The sequence below is a fragment of the Camellia sinensis genome, chromosome 1 (genome assembly GCF_055761805.1).
Source record: "Camellia sinensis isolate YWXY chromosome 1, ASM5576180v1, whole genome shotgun sequence".
NCBI classification, from domain to species: domain Eukaryota; kingdom Viridiplantae; phylum Streptophyta; class Magnoliopsida; order Ericales; family Theaceae; genus Camellia; species Camellia sinensis.
Window position 1 is genome coordinate 250,056,446 of NC_138961.1, and position 13,185 is coordinate 250,069,630.

At 34.8% G+C, this 13,185-nt stretch overlaps 2 protein-coding genes across 3 annotated transcripts; both read left to right on the forward strand.

Annotated features, from left to right (window-relative positions):
• Positions 1–501: 501 nt before the first annotated feature.
• Positions 502–5,563, forward strand: LOC114260708 (trihelix transcription factor GT-1). 2 transcript variants are annotated; one of them, XM_028200873.2, is made up of 6 exons: positions 503–808; positions 901–1,434; positions 2,221–2,259; positions 4,051–4,182; positions 4,836–5,063; positions 5,156–5,563. In XM_028200873.2, exons 2-6 carry the CDS (start codon positions 948–950, stop codon positions 5,371–5,373), a joined length of 1,104 nt encoding a protein of 367 aa, XP_028056674.2. In that variant the 5' UTR covers positions 503–808; positions 901–947; the 3' UTR covers positions 5,374–5,563. The 2 variants fall into 2 exon arrangements, with proteins under 2 accessions (XP_082781535.1, XP_028056674.2); XM_082925409.1 differs by having other exon boundaries at positions 502–1,434.
• Positions 5,564–7,469: 1,906 nt separating this feature from the next.
• LOC114260707 (glyceraldehyde-3-phosphate dehydrogenase, cytosolic) lies at positions 7,470–12,041 on the forward strand. Its single transcript, XM_082925416.1, has 11 exons — positions 7,470–7,800; positions 7,878–7,978; positions 9,404–9,519; positions 9,614–9,713; positions 10,036–10,182; positions 10,295–10,355; positions 10,437–10,534; positions 11,032–11,174; positions 11,407–11,490; positions 11,596–11,685; positions 11,773–12,041. Exons 1-11 carry the CDS (start codon positions 7,773–7,775, stop codon positions 11,813–11,815), a joined length of 1,011 nt encoding a protein of 336 aa, XP_082781542.1. The 5' UTR covers positions 7,470–7,772; the 3' UTR covers positions 11,816–12,041.
• Positions 12,042–13,185: the final 1,144 nt, after the last annotated feature.

Genomic DNA, 13,185 nt, shown 5'->3' on the forward strand with positions numbered 1-13,185 from the left:
TTTAACTCAAATTAAAATAGTCAAAAAAATCAAAAAATCAATCCACTTCACCAACCAAGCCTTAGAATTTTTCACATTACAAAACAAATATATGGAAAATTGGATACTAAGGAATGCTGCACATGTGCCACCACAACACATTAGCATCAGATTTGGTTGAATTTTGCCTAAAAAAAATTGACCCTACTATGCTAAGGTTAAGTTTGGCATGCTTAGAAAAAATTAAAAAGTTAAAAAATTATTTAAAAAGTTAAAAACTTAATACTATTCATCAAAAATCAATAATTACAGCTGTATAACTTTTAATTATAATTTTCTCCTACAAATTAATTTTTATAATTTTTTATTACACATTTTTCATAAAAAGTCAAAAAATTAACCTAAACATTTATATTGTCTTCCTTAATTTTTTAATCTAAAAAGACAAAAAATATACTTATTTAGATACCCAAACAACCCCTAATTATAACCATAGAAGATGCGACCATCACAACCCTGCGGTGTTGGACTTCGTTAGTACGCAAAAGATTTACCTGTGTGTTACATACGATCCCTTCCATTGATATAGCCCCACAAAAAAAGGCTCATTGCTCAATACAAAACCATTACAAACACACACACAACAAATCAACGCCCTATATTACTCGATCACACGATATCCATTGCCACGTGTACGACGATTATCCCTGATGAATGAATTCTCTCCTCTTCTCATCTCTTCTCGCAGAGACAGAATCCCCACTCCCCAGTCTCTGCCAGAGACTCCCCAGTTCATCCCCAGTTCTCCTCTCGTAAACCCTAATTCTCTGTATGTATTTCTGTTTTCGGATCTTTAGACTGTAATAATAATTCGAGTTTAGGGTTTCATGTTCATATATGACTGAGACATGTATTTGTCAGAGAAGCCTCTTCCGATTCACTTCTACAAAGAAGGAGGAGACAGAGACATGGTGATCGAAGTCTCCTCCAATGGCGACTTACAACCTCACCATCAACATCACAATCACCATCACCATCACCAGCAGCAGCAACAGATGATTCTCGGCGACAGTAGCGGAGAAGACCTCGAAGTGAAAGCTCCGAAGAAGAGAGCGGAGACTTGGGTCCAGGAAGAGACTCGGAGTCTGATCAGTTTTCGCCGCGATGTTGATGGTTTCTTCAACACTTCCAAGTCGAACAAACACTTGTGGGAACAGATCTCGGCCAAGATGAGAGACAAAGGGTTCGATCGATCGGCGACTATGTGTACAGACAAGTGGAGGAACCTGTTGAAGGAGTTCAAGAAGGCTAAGCACCTAGATAAGACTAGTGCTTCGGCCAAAATGTTGTATTACAAGGAGCTCGAGGACTTACTCAGAGATAGGGGCAAGAATGGTCTGTATAAGGGTCCAAGTTCTTCAAAAATTGATTCGTTTATTCAGTTTTCTGATAAAGGTAATTATTTCTCTCTAGTTTAATTTTGCTTTGGGTTAAGTGGGTATCTGTAATGATTGAGACTTCGAATTGGGAAATTCAATGTTTGTATGGAGAATCAATTGTATACTGCATGATTACCATTTTTGGAGTTACTTCTCTGGCTCATTCCATTTAAAAAATAAGCAAATTTTGCTTCTGAAAGAGATAAAAGAACTTGATGGCTTCATGTTTTCTTGATTATAACTAGACATGTACTCTGCATTTTGAGCTAATTTCTATCTGTGCATGTTTAATAACACCTAAAATGCTAAAAAACCATCTCCAATCCTTTCATCAAATCAAGGGAGAGATTTTTTTATTTTTTTTATGAAATTGAGAACTCGTCAAATTTGAATTTGAAAATATAAAGCATTGGAGAAGAGGGGAATTTTTAAAAGATTTTGATGAAAGGATTGGAGTAGCTTATATCAAATCTAGCTTTTTACTCAAATTTTGAATAAATTTAGACGAAAAATTGGTGAAGGGTTTTAGATGCTCTAACAGAAGTTGTTAACTACCAAATACATAACTACCCACTGCCTTTTGGGTTACTCCGTTTCATTTTGTGATCACATGTGAAAATTAGCTATTTATGTTGACATTTCTATTTCTTGCTCTTACTGTTCCAGAGTTTTATAAAAGGGGTGCCTTTGGTTTGGGTTTTTTTATTTTTTATTTATTATAAGTATATTGCTTTGTGCCTCTCCTGCAAAGGTATCAGTGTTTGTTCTGCTAAATGATTTCCTGCCTGGTACTCTTTCTCAGGTCTTGAGGATGGCAATATCCCATTTGGTTCAGTGGAAGGTACTTCGCTACAAATCGACTTATCATAGCATTTCGGTACAATTTTTTTATCAAGTTAACAGTGCACATCTCATTTATTTGTTGCCTTCTAAAATGATTTCCTTTTTCTTCCCCCCACTCCACCAAAAGGAATAAATGAACTTTTACATATTTGAGGATTAATTGTTTTATTTATAGAATCAGATATTAACATGTTGACCCCAACCACACGAAATGGTTGCCTATTACACAACTCACCAACTCTGCCAGGAGTTGGAAGGATGCAGGAAAGAGTGATACCCACATTAAATCAATTGATTCATCATGGGAACATCACGTCTATGTCAAGACCTTATTACCATATTATGGCTAACATTCATGGATTACTTGTATGCCAAAATGAATGTCTATCATTATATAACAAAAGTTAATTTTCAATTTTACCCTGAATCTGCTAAAGAGTAGAGGATGTATTGTTTCTACCACTCTCTGTGTATTTTTTTAATTGTCTACTACTCCACTTTGATACCTAGGCTTGTTTTAATCCCATAATTTTTGTGTGAATTGGAATGCAGCTGCTTGATGTAGTGGTGGGTTTATAATTTGTTGTCAAAATGTCTATCTGTGTTCAGGAATTGGTCTTTGGACTTCTAGTTCTTACAAGACATTGATCTTTCATTATTTTGTTTAAGAGTTGGTCTCCATTTCATGCTCAGTTCTCAGAGTGCAATAATAAATTGCATGCATGGATCTTCAGCTGATGAAGTTAATTGATGTCTGGGAAAAAGTATGATTTGATCATTTTTATTGTGGTGTTTTGGGTTCATGAAGTTTGTTAATTCAAATAGTGGCTTCATGATACCTTTTGAACAAAGTTTATATGCAGTCCCTTTGTCTTCAATCCATCAGGAAGCTGATGCAGCATAGTTGATGTGGGCTAGGACTTGCAAAAAGACAACGTGCATATTGTTCTTGTAGGACTCCTACTGATTTGATACTTGAGTCCTATTAAGTTACGATATTGGGCAGGAGTGAGTGGTTTAGAAGGTTTTCATATGGCGATTAGATTTGATGAAGCCTATAAATTGGCTCTATCTCTGCAAAACAAGATTAGGCTCTCAAATATGAATAAAATGCAGATCTAATGTATATTTCATGTACTAGGATACAAGTATTGGGTATGAATGTTTGTCAAATCTTCCTAAATTTAAATATTTGGTTATTGAGATATGTATCCAAAAGTTGAGTATGGGTATGTAGATGCATCTAAATATTATACAGGTTTTGGAAACATATCTCATACTCTTGTTCTTGTCATATTCAATGAACATGGGTACATTGGGAGGAACAATGTATTATACAGTTAGTAACAATTGCTCTAAGTTTTTCCATAACAAACTTCAAATAGTTTAGATTTAATGCTTTATTGAGTAAGAAAGTATATGTCTTAACAATAAAGATGATCATTAATCTTAGTAGTTATGACCATAGGAGCTTGTGTGCATTATGGACCTGTTTAATAATTTTTTTATTATATTAAATTCAGTGACTCTTTAGCTTCTTACAAAAAAAACCTCACTAGTTGGTCGTGAATTGGCATGGCATTTAATCTTGTAATTTTGATCAATGATCATATCACTCTTATACATGGTTTAATGTCAAGATGTTAAAACTTAGCCTTTCCTTTCATTTGGTTTGTAGTAGGTAAGTTGCATAATTTCTTTGGCAATTTTTAATTTTGAATTGATATGCTGCGCTACTGGTTCATGTGTTTCTCTAATTTTTCTGGCTTGTGTTTTGCTCTGTGTTTAGCTAGTGGCCGGTCAACGGTGAACGTCGAAAGATCTTTAGATCATGATGGTGACCCGCTTGCCATTACCACAGCTGATGCAGTTGCAGCCAGTGGAGTACCCCCTTGGAACTGGAGAGAAACCCCTGGAAATGGTATCTGTCTAATTTACTTCTCTTTAAATCTTACTTTTTCTGGCAAAGTATGTTTAGACATTTACTTCTTCTTGATCATTTTCACAAAAGTATCTTCCTTTTTTTGTTTTTTTTTTTTTATTTTTGTTGTCATTCAACTTGGAAAAATAATGACTTTAGTGGTAATTGAAAAATATTTTTCAATGGGTAAACAAGTCCCATATATTTTTGAATCACGAGGACTTATATTTTATTAATGTTGCTGCGATATCAAATGGTGCACTTTCATTTCTTTGGAACTTGGAACTTTTCAGTATTCACCTATATGAATGTTGTTTGTAAATAAAGCTCACTTTATTTTCATGGAGACAATTGTTAATCTTAGTCTTGATGCCTGCATTTACAGCAGAATAATCTATGTTATGAATCGCTTGTCCACTTTGGCTTGTCAGCGCCAGGTCGCACGAGTAAATGGCAACCTAATATTATGCGTGCCAGGACATGAGCAAATGAATCTATTATCATGCATATTTCTGAGTCTATTATGGAGTAGTCATTAGATGCTTTGACTTAATTGGGATTCTCACTCTATTCAGATTGAAGCATGACATTCGATTTTAATTATAGTCTCTTCTTTTCTTCTCTTTTCTTTTCCCTTTTGCATGTCATGGCAGGTGGTGAGGGAAACTCTGCTTATGGTGGGAGGGTCATAGCAGTGAAGTGGGGTGAATACACTAGAAGGATTGGTATTGATGGAACTGCAGATGCAATAAAGGAGGCAATCAAGTCTGCTTTTCGCTTACGAACTAAACGGGCATTTTGGTTGGAGGATGAGGATAATGTCATTCGGAGTCTTGACAGAGACATGCCTTTGGGCAATTACACTCTTCACCTTGATGAAGGTATGTGTAAAATGTACAGCTTTTCAAAACACGGCCGGAACTTTTCTAGTAGTGATTTTGCTAAGAGATATTTTTTCCTCACTGTTTGGCAGGAATCTTGATAAAAGTATGCCTGTATGATGAGTCTGACAGCATGGCAGTTCGTGCCGAAGACAAAACTCTGTATACTGAAGATGAATTTCGGGATTTTCTCAGTCGTAATGGCTTTATAGGTTTGAGGGAGATAAACGGGTATAGAACCTTTGATAATTTGGATGATCTTAGGCCTGGTGCAATGTACCAAGGGGTGAGACTTCTTCTGGGTGACTAAAGCTTTGTCATCTAGTCTAGGAGCAAAGGGCTTAAATTCATTCCTTAAAATTGGTTTTATGCTCTTTTTTGCCTCCTTCAAATCTCATGAACTGTTCTCTCTCTCTCTCTCTCTCTCTCTCTCTCTCTCCTATGCTGTAAATTCCATACCATCTGTGTTAATATCATGAATATATGCGATGTGGTTCTTAGGTGGGTGTCTTGTATTTCCTTTGTTGGGTGCATTTCATGGTAATTTTGTTTCTTACCTAAGCCACTACTGAGGCTGTGAGCTACAAAAAACAATTGGGCACGCAAAGGTTCTCTAATTTCTTTGTTAGTAGATTGGTTGGGCACAATCTGAAGGGGTCGGCTTAATGGCTTGAGGGGGGAGGTTTAGGGTCTGTTTTTTTTAGATTTCAGATCAACCAACATAAAACCGCTTGAGGTGATGGATCACATGAAAATTTGTTTCGAAAAGCTTGTTCGGACTATAGTGACTAAGTTTGATTCGTGAAAGTTGGCTCAAGATATTCTACATAAAACAAAAAAAAATTGATTGGGCACACGTTTATCGATTGAGTGGTTGTTTGGATATTCCTAAATAACACTTTTGTCCTAATTTTGTCTTTAGTGTTTTTTTTTTTTTTTTTTTTTTAAAAAAAATTATGGCAAATTTTTATAGTATTTTTTTTGGTCCTCTTGTGTAGATGAATTTTAAAAATATATATTTTTGAAAATTCTAAAAAAAAAATCCAAAATAAGCAAAAAAAAAATGTTGACTATTTGGCTTTTTAAACCTCTTAAAAAAATTTAATTTCGTTTTTCTTTATTATTCTGTATATTTTTTCGCAAAAAATTATAAAATTACTAGTCTACACATTTATAAAAAATTATTATTATTTTTTATTAAAAATTTTAAAAAACTAATAAAAAAAATCATAAAAAAGATTAATTTGATTAATATAAGATATTAAGCTTGTTTGGTAGATCTTACAAGCTGCTTATTTTAGCTTTTAGCTTAATTTAAGTTAAAATATTGTGTTTAGTGCAATTTAAGTTAACCATAGCTTAAATCAAGTTATTTCTCAACTTATCTTAAAAAGTTGGTCAGGATACTTAAATTTTTGACTTAAGTGCACAGTTGGTGTGAAGGGGCTAAAATTACTTAAATGCTCTTGTCAATACTAAAATATTTAATATTAATTAATATTAATATTAATTAAAAAATAAAAAATTGTATATTTTTGAAGAAAAAGAAAAAAATCAATATTAATTGAAAAATTAATTGGTATTAATTATTAATAAATTCATATTGTATATTTTTATATTAATTAAAAAATAAAAAATTGTATATTTTTGAAGAAAAAGAAAAAAATCAATATTAATTAAAAAAATTAATATTAATTGGTATTAATTATTAATAAATTAATATTGTATACTTTTGTAATGAATTAATTATTAATTGATATTAATTAATAACAAATGTTGATTATTAATATTAATTGATACTAATAAAAATTAAATATTAAAATTAATTTATACTAATTAATAATTTTAGTATTAATTGAGACTAATTAAGCCATTAATTGATACTAATTAATAATTTTAATATTAATTGATACTAATTAAGCAATTAATTAATACTAATTAATTTATAATGAAAAATAATTGTGACAATAATAATACCATTCATTTTTAGCAAATGTATCAATTTTTATATTAATTAATACTAATTATATTAACTTTTATTAATGAAAACTAAAACTGAGAAAAATGACAAAATAATCATTTTTATATCATATAAGGATAAAAATAACAATTATACAGTAAAAAACTATTTTATAACTTATTAATCAAACACTACTCTACTGTTTAAATTTATAATTTTATAGCAGTACCAAATAAATTAATAATTTATATTCAAAACTATAAATCATAATCTCTATAATTATTTTTCTACAACTTTACCAAAGAAGGACATTGCTATGGTTGGGCTCAGCGACTTAAATTTAAAGAAAGGGAAGGCGGGAACGAGTCCAAATCCAAAGGGGCAATCTATCCTCGTCCAAGTAAATTTACCTTTTTACTCATTCTAAATCCGTTCATTAATTACCTAATAAAAAAGAAAAATAGAAACAAAACCGTAATTTGGTGGACAAGATGGAGTTTCGTGAGACAGAAGTCTTCGAAATCAACGGTGATTCGGCCACTTCCGACCCAGTCTTCACGCTCTCCGATCCGATCTCCATGGACAAATCCGCCTCACGTTCCCTCCTTTCCTTTTCTAACGCCCCAACCCCAATCCCCTCATATATATATATATATATATATACACCATCACATGCATACTCACTGTAACCCTAGTTCTAAATCCGCTTCACTCTCTGTCTTTCATCGTTACTCTTGCTTGAGAACATCATGGGCAAAATCAAGATTGGAATCAACGGTAATGTCATCTTCTCATCAGGTTTTTCAGTTGATTTTGATCTGAGTTTTTGTGCGTGTTTGTGGTGATGTTTTTAGGATTCGGAAGGATTGGGCGTTTGGTGGCTAGAGTGGCTCTTCAGAGCGATGATATTGAACTCGTCGCTGTTAATGATCCATTCATCACCACCGATTACATGGTAAAAGCAAACATCGTTTCATTTGCATTTTATTTTACCAGTACTGTTCATGATTGTGTGTGTGTGTGTTTTTTTTGTCGTTCTTCCTATTTTCGATCCTTTGATTTATCAATCGGACGCCTTCAAATCAAACCTCTGATCTGAATAATGCGATCCATGTTTTTTTTTAGTGTGGATCAATGGTGAAAGAAGTTTCTGAGGAACTTATGAAAACGAGTATGATATGTGTGAAATGTGATTTTGCAAATGTTTTTGGTGCATTCATTCAATTTGTTAGGATAGAAACATAGCTGTGATGTTTTTGCATGTAACAAATGAAGTTCTCTCACTATTTGTTTGGATAAATGCAGTCAATTTCATTTATATATGTAGATATTCAAGGAACTTGCTCCTTCAAGCTATCAGTGTGCGTAGATTGGAATTGTTAGTTTTGTTATAGAATTTGTTGCATCCAAGCTTATGATGCAAAGAAACTATTGTGAACGCAACAAAATCATGCTAAATCAAGAGTCAATCAATGTGCACTTTATTTCATGCACATGCACACGGATGGATGCAGGATACTAGAATGTCTATGCTACCAAAAAAATTTGTTTTATATTTTTTTTGGAATCTTATGAGGCGAACCTATATGAAAATTGATTCATCATCCTAATTTTGCACCCCCAATTCCACCCCTAATGATGTGGAATTAGAAGGGGCTAAAGATGAGAGAGAGAGGAGTGTAGGATTGCTTTATATGGGTCTTAGCCATGTCATTGGATGTGGAATTGGGAGGCCTCAATTAGGGGATGTAGCAGGACTAAATGTATATAATTTGAAAATATTATTGCAAACACTACTATAATAAAGGGGTTTTCGAAACTTTAGGGGTTGGTCGCCCTAGCTGCCCCTTGGTCCATCCATACATATGCTTATGAATACAGAGAAATGGGAGTGTCTAAGAGAGAGGGAGAGACTCATGAAAGGTGTAGAGAGAATGTGTGGGGTTGACATGTGGTATTTAGGGTTCGTATGGGAATTGGCCTTTTTAGTAGCTTTTTGACTTTTTACGAAAAAATATGTAAAAAATAGAGAGAATGAGTTGACTTTTTGTATTGGCTTTTTGGCTAAAACCTTTTCTTTCCATACAAGCTCTTAGTCTTGACTCTTGATATTATGGAATGGTCTAAATTCTGTGAATTTTTAGATGAATTGTTTTGCTCTTGTAATTTTCATATGATTCATATCTTTCTGCAACAAAGCATGGTGCATTTCCCTTTGCAATGCATATCCTTTTTGGTTTTTTTACTTTCTATTGTATCACGGACAATGGGATTTTTGAACCTTGATATCTGCTACAGTGGCCACAAGGCATCATTTGGCCATGAAATCCATTAGGACATCCATCTTCAGCTAACTTAATTTTGGTTTTGTGTTGTACAGACCTATATGTTTAAGTATGATAGTGTTCATGGTCAATGGAAAAAAAATGAGCTTAAGGTTCAGGATTCTAAGACCCTTCTCTTTGGTGACAAACCCGTCGCAGTCTTTGGTATGAGGTATTATAAGCTGATTTTGCTATCTTTATATTTCATTTTATTTTCAAAATGGCACCCTTTGATTATTAATAATTTATGTTTTGATTTTATTTAGGAACCCAGAGGAGATCCCATGGGGTGAAGCTGGAGCTGAATATGTTGTTGAGTCCACTGGAGTTTTTACTGATAAGGACAAAGCTGCTGCCCATTTGAAGGTTTGCCTTTATTTTTCTGCTTTCTGGATTGGTATTTTGATTTGTGTGCATACTTTCTCTGATATAGTTGAAGAGATATATTTGTCTTGCTTTCATCAATATTGATTTCTGGTTCTTTTATTTTTTTAAATGGAAGTGTTGCATGTTGAATCTGTTTTCTTCTGTGGCTAAAATACCAGTGCTGGGACGATGCCCCACTCATGAATTTTGACTTGACATGTTATGCTCAATTGGGCAATGTTTGTTATTTTGTTGGCTTGCAAATGTTCATGACGGCATGGTTTGTTGATAGTATTGCTCTTGATTTTTTTTTAATCACCAGGGTGGTGCAAAGAAGGTTGTCATTTCTGCTCCAAGTAAGGATGCTCCCATGTTTGTTATGGGTGTCAATGAGAAGGACTACAAGCCAGATATTGATATTGTTTCCAATGCTAGTTGCACTACTAACTGTCTTGCTCCATTGGCAAAGGTTGTTTTTAATTCAGTTTCAGTTACTTGGGGGCGCTGAGAATCTAAAGTTTATATCATAACAAAATACTGATATGGGCTATCTTATGCTTGTTGGATGTAAATATTTACAGGTGATTCACGACAGATTTGGCATTGTTGAGGGTCTCATGACCACTGTGCATTCAATTACAGGTGTGTTTACTATTTATAAATTATTGTCCCTTTTCTTTAGAGAAACATGAACTTTTGTTCTTATAATTTGATTCTTTTCAGCCACACAAAAGACTGTTGATGGTCCATCAATGAAGGACTGGAGAGGTGGAAGAGCTGCCTCTTTCAACATTATCCCCAGCAGTACCGGAGCTGCCAAGGTATCCAGATGACTTGTGTCAACGGAACGAATTGCAATTTTATTTTACTTAGTTTATCAACAGTCGCATGCTTGTGCACAACTCTATTCGGTATATATATATTTATATTTTGATAATTGGGTGTCCGGGTTAGTTTATGCATACTTCGACTAATCCTGGGATTCACGCAAAGTGCCCCCTCCAAGTGGATCGGGCAAAAGCTTAGCCCGCGGACGTGGCCCTAAGGAGCAAATTGCTCTTAATGGGAGTTGAACCTGAGACCTAGAAGGAGCACACTCGTAAGCCCTAAGTTGCATCCACTAGGACAACCCCTTGGGGTTTGTTTGGTAAAAATATTGCATAGGCCGTGGAGAGTAGGATATTGAGATTGGTTGTTCTGTTTTCCTGCAGAGGGGATTTTATGGAATCCTATTATCTTTTTATTTCCTGTCAGTATTTTCTGTTTGTATCATGTGTCACCATGTTTTTTTTTAACATGTTTGATATTCATCGTGAAGGCTGTTGGGAAAGTTCTTCCCTCTCTAAATGGAAAGCTGACTGGAATGGCTTTCCGTGTTCCCACTGTTGATGTCTCAGTGGTTGACCTCACTGCAAGGCTTGAGAAGAAGGCTACATATGATGAGATCAAAGCTGCTATCAAGTAATTTTCCTTTTCAATTTCTTCACAAAATAACTAATTGAGAATTTGTAGTTGAATAGTAAACTAAACCAGACCCATATTTTGTTGTCTAGTTGTTATTGTGGGGTTTGTACTAGCAAAGAAAAGAAATAAAGTAAAAATTGCAAGAAAAATATCTGGTTTAACATTATTATTGCCATGTAATGAATTATCTGATTCTATGCTCCTGTTTGGTTTGTAATTATTTTTGTAGGGAGGAGTCTGAGGGTAATATGAAGGGAATCCTTGGTTACACTGAGGATGATGTAGTGTCAACTGACTTCATTGGTGATTGCAGGTAAGGAAGTTTTTACACTTATCTCCCCCCCTTCTGTCTTGTTTCATTTACTGTTGTTGCAGTTGAACAATACATAATTCACTTTGTAAATTGATCTTTTGGCAGGTCAAGCATTTTTGATGCCAAGGCTGGTATTGCTTTGAATGAAAACTTTGTAAAGTTTGTCTCTTGGTATGACAATGAATGGGGTTACAGGTCAGTCAGTACTTTTAGGAGATCTCATTCGTCTGTTCCTGTTTTGATTCCACAAAATACTGATTTGACATTTGTTTGTTGTTGCAGCAACCGCGTGATTGACTTGATTCGGCATATGGCCTCCGCTTAATGAGCTTCTTTGGCAACAATTGCTGGCTTACCATGAAGATTAGTGCTGTTCCATCCATGGTTAGGGAGTTTTTTGGAATAATTTGAGCTGTTCAAACTAAACCAATATTTGACAGACCAGTTATACAATATTGTGCAAGTTTTGTTTATGCAAATTGACTTTTCGATTCGAATCTAAACGGGGGGTTTTCAGTAATAATATGAGGCCTTTTTCCTATTGCTTGAAATTACGTCTTTCCACTAGAAATTCTTGCTTTGCTTTTTTAACTTTGTGCATTGTTTTGATTTTGGATTTATTAGGGGAATGAAAATGATTGCAACTTTCACTTCATTCCCTAATTAGTTTTTCTTTTCCCTTAAAAAATCTAAAATCTATGATCCAAACGTGGTGTTGGATTTCTCCACGGCCCATGGAGGAAAATTTTATGATCCAAACGTGGTGTTGGATTTCTCCACGGCCCATGGAGGAAAATTTTATTTACAAGATGAGGGCAAAAGGTAGTCTTTTTGATTGTTTGAAAAATGTTAATTTTCTCTCATTTATGGGAAATTTTATTTCCACACGTCTACTTATCTCAATTAGGGATGGCAATTTGAAACTGACCTGACGGAGACCCGATCTCCCGATCCCGATTTGAATGGTTTTTTCCTGAAAATACCCCTGACGGGGCGGGGATGGTATTTAAAAATTAATCCCCGATTAATTTCGGGCCAGGGACGTTGATAAATGCTCAATCCTCGGCCCGGCCCCGTCCCGTTTGTCCCCGACTTAATATATATATATATATATAAAATATACTTTTTATGTATTGTTTCTGTCTTTCTCTCTCTTGCATTTCATATGTGCACACTCTCTCTCTTCCTTCTATTCTCTCTCGTTCTCATCCTCTCACTGCCTCTCATCTCTATCTCTTCCTCTCACTCACTCAGAGTCTCTCTCTCTCTCTCTCTCACTCTTGTACCTCTCCTCTCCCTCAGTGCCACCGCATCTGTCGCCTCACACCACCGTCCTCCGTTGTTCGTCGTAGCCATTGTTGTCCACCTTCGTCATTCATCGCCTTTGTCCATCGTTGTCGTCCATTGCAGCCATCGTCGTCTCCCTTCGTCGCAGTCACTATCGTCGATCGCAGCCATTGTGGTCCACCTTTGTCGCAGTCACCATCGCCGACTCAGATCTGTTTGATGAAACACATCTGTGTTGATTGATGATGCAAACTCAGATCATCTCTATTTGTCTTTTTCTTTTCTTTTTTTGGTAGTTGATGCATGTTGATGATGTTCTTGATTGATGATGCACACTCAGATCTGTTTGATGACACACAGATCTCATGATTTTTTTTATGATGTTCTTGATGATTTTGTTGTTGTTAA

Bases quoted from the DNA above. Each gene is read 5' to 3' on its own strand.
- LOC114260708 (XM_082925409.1), top strand. From the start codon at position 888: ATGTATTTGTCAGAGAAGCCTCTTCCGATTCACTTCTACAAAGAAGGA. The intron at 1,435-2,220 runs GTAATTATTTCT...ACTCTTTCTCAG, and splicing joins TATTCAGTTTTCTGATAAAG to GTCTTGAGGATGGCAATATC. The intron at 2,260-4,050 runs GTACTTCGCTAC...CTCTGTGTTTAG, and splicing joins CCCATTTGGTTCAGTGGAAG to CTAGTGGCCGGTCAACGGTG.
- LOC114260707 (XM_082925416.1), top strand. From the start codon at position 7,773: ATGGGCAAAATCAAGATTGGAATCAACG. The intron at 10,183-10,294 runs GTTGTTTTTAAT...AAATATTTACAG, and splicing joins GTCTTGCTCCATTGGCAAAG to GTGATTCACGACAGATTTGG. The intron at 10,356-10,436 runs GTGTGTTTACTA...GATTCTTTTCAG, and splicing joins CACTGTGCATTCAATTACAG to CCACACAAAAGACTGTTGAT.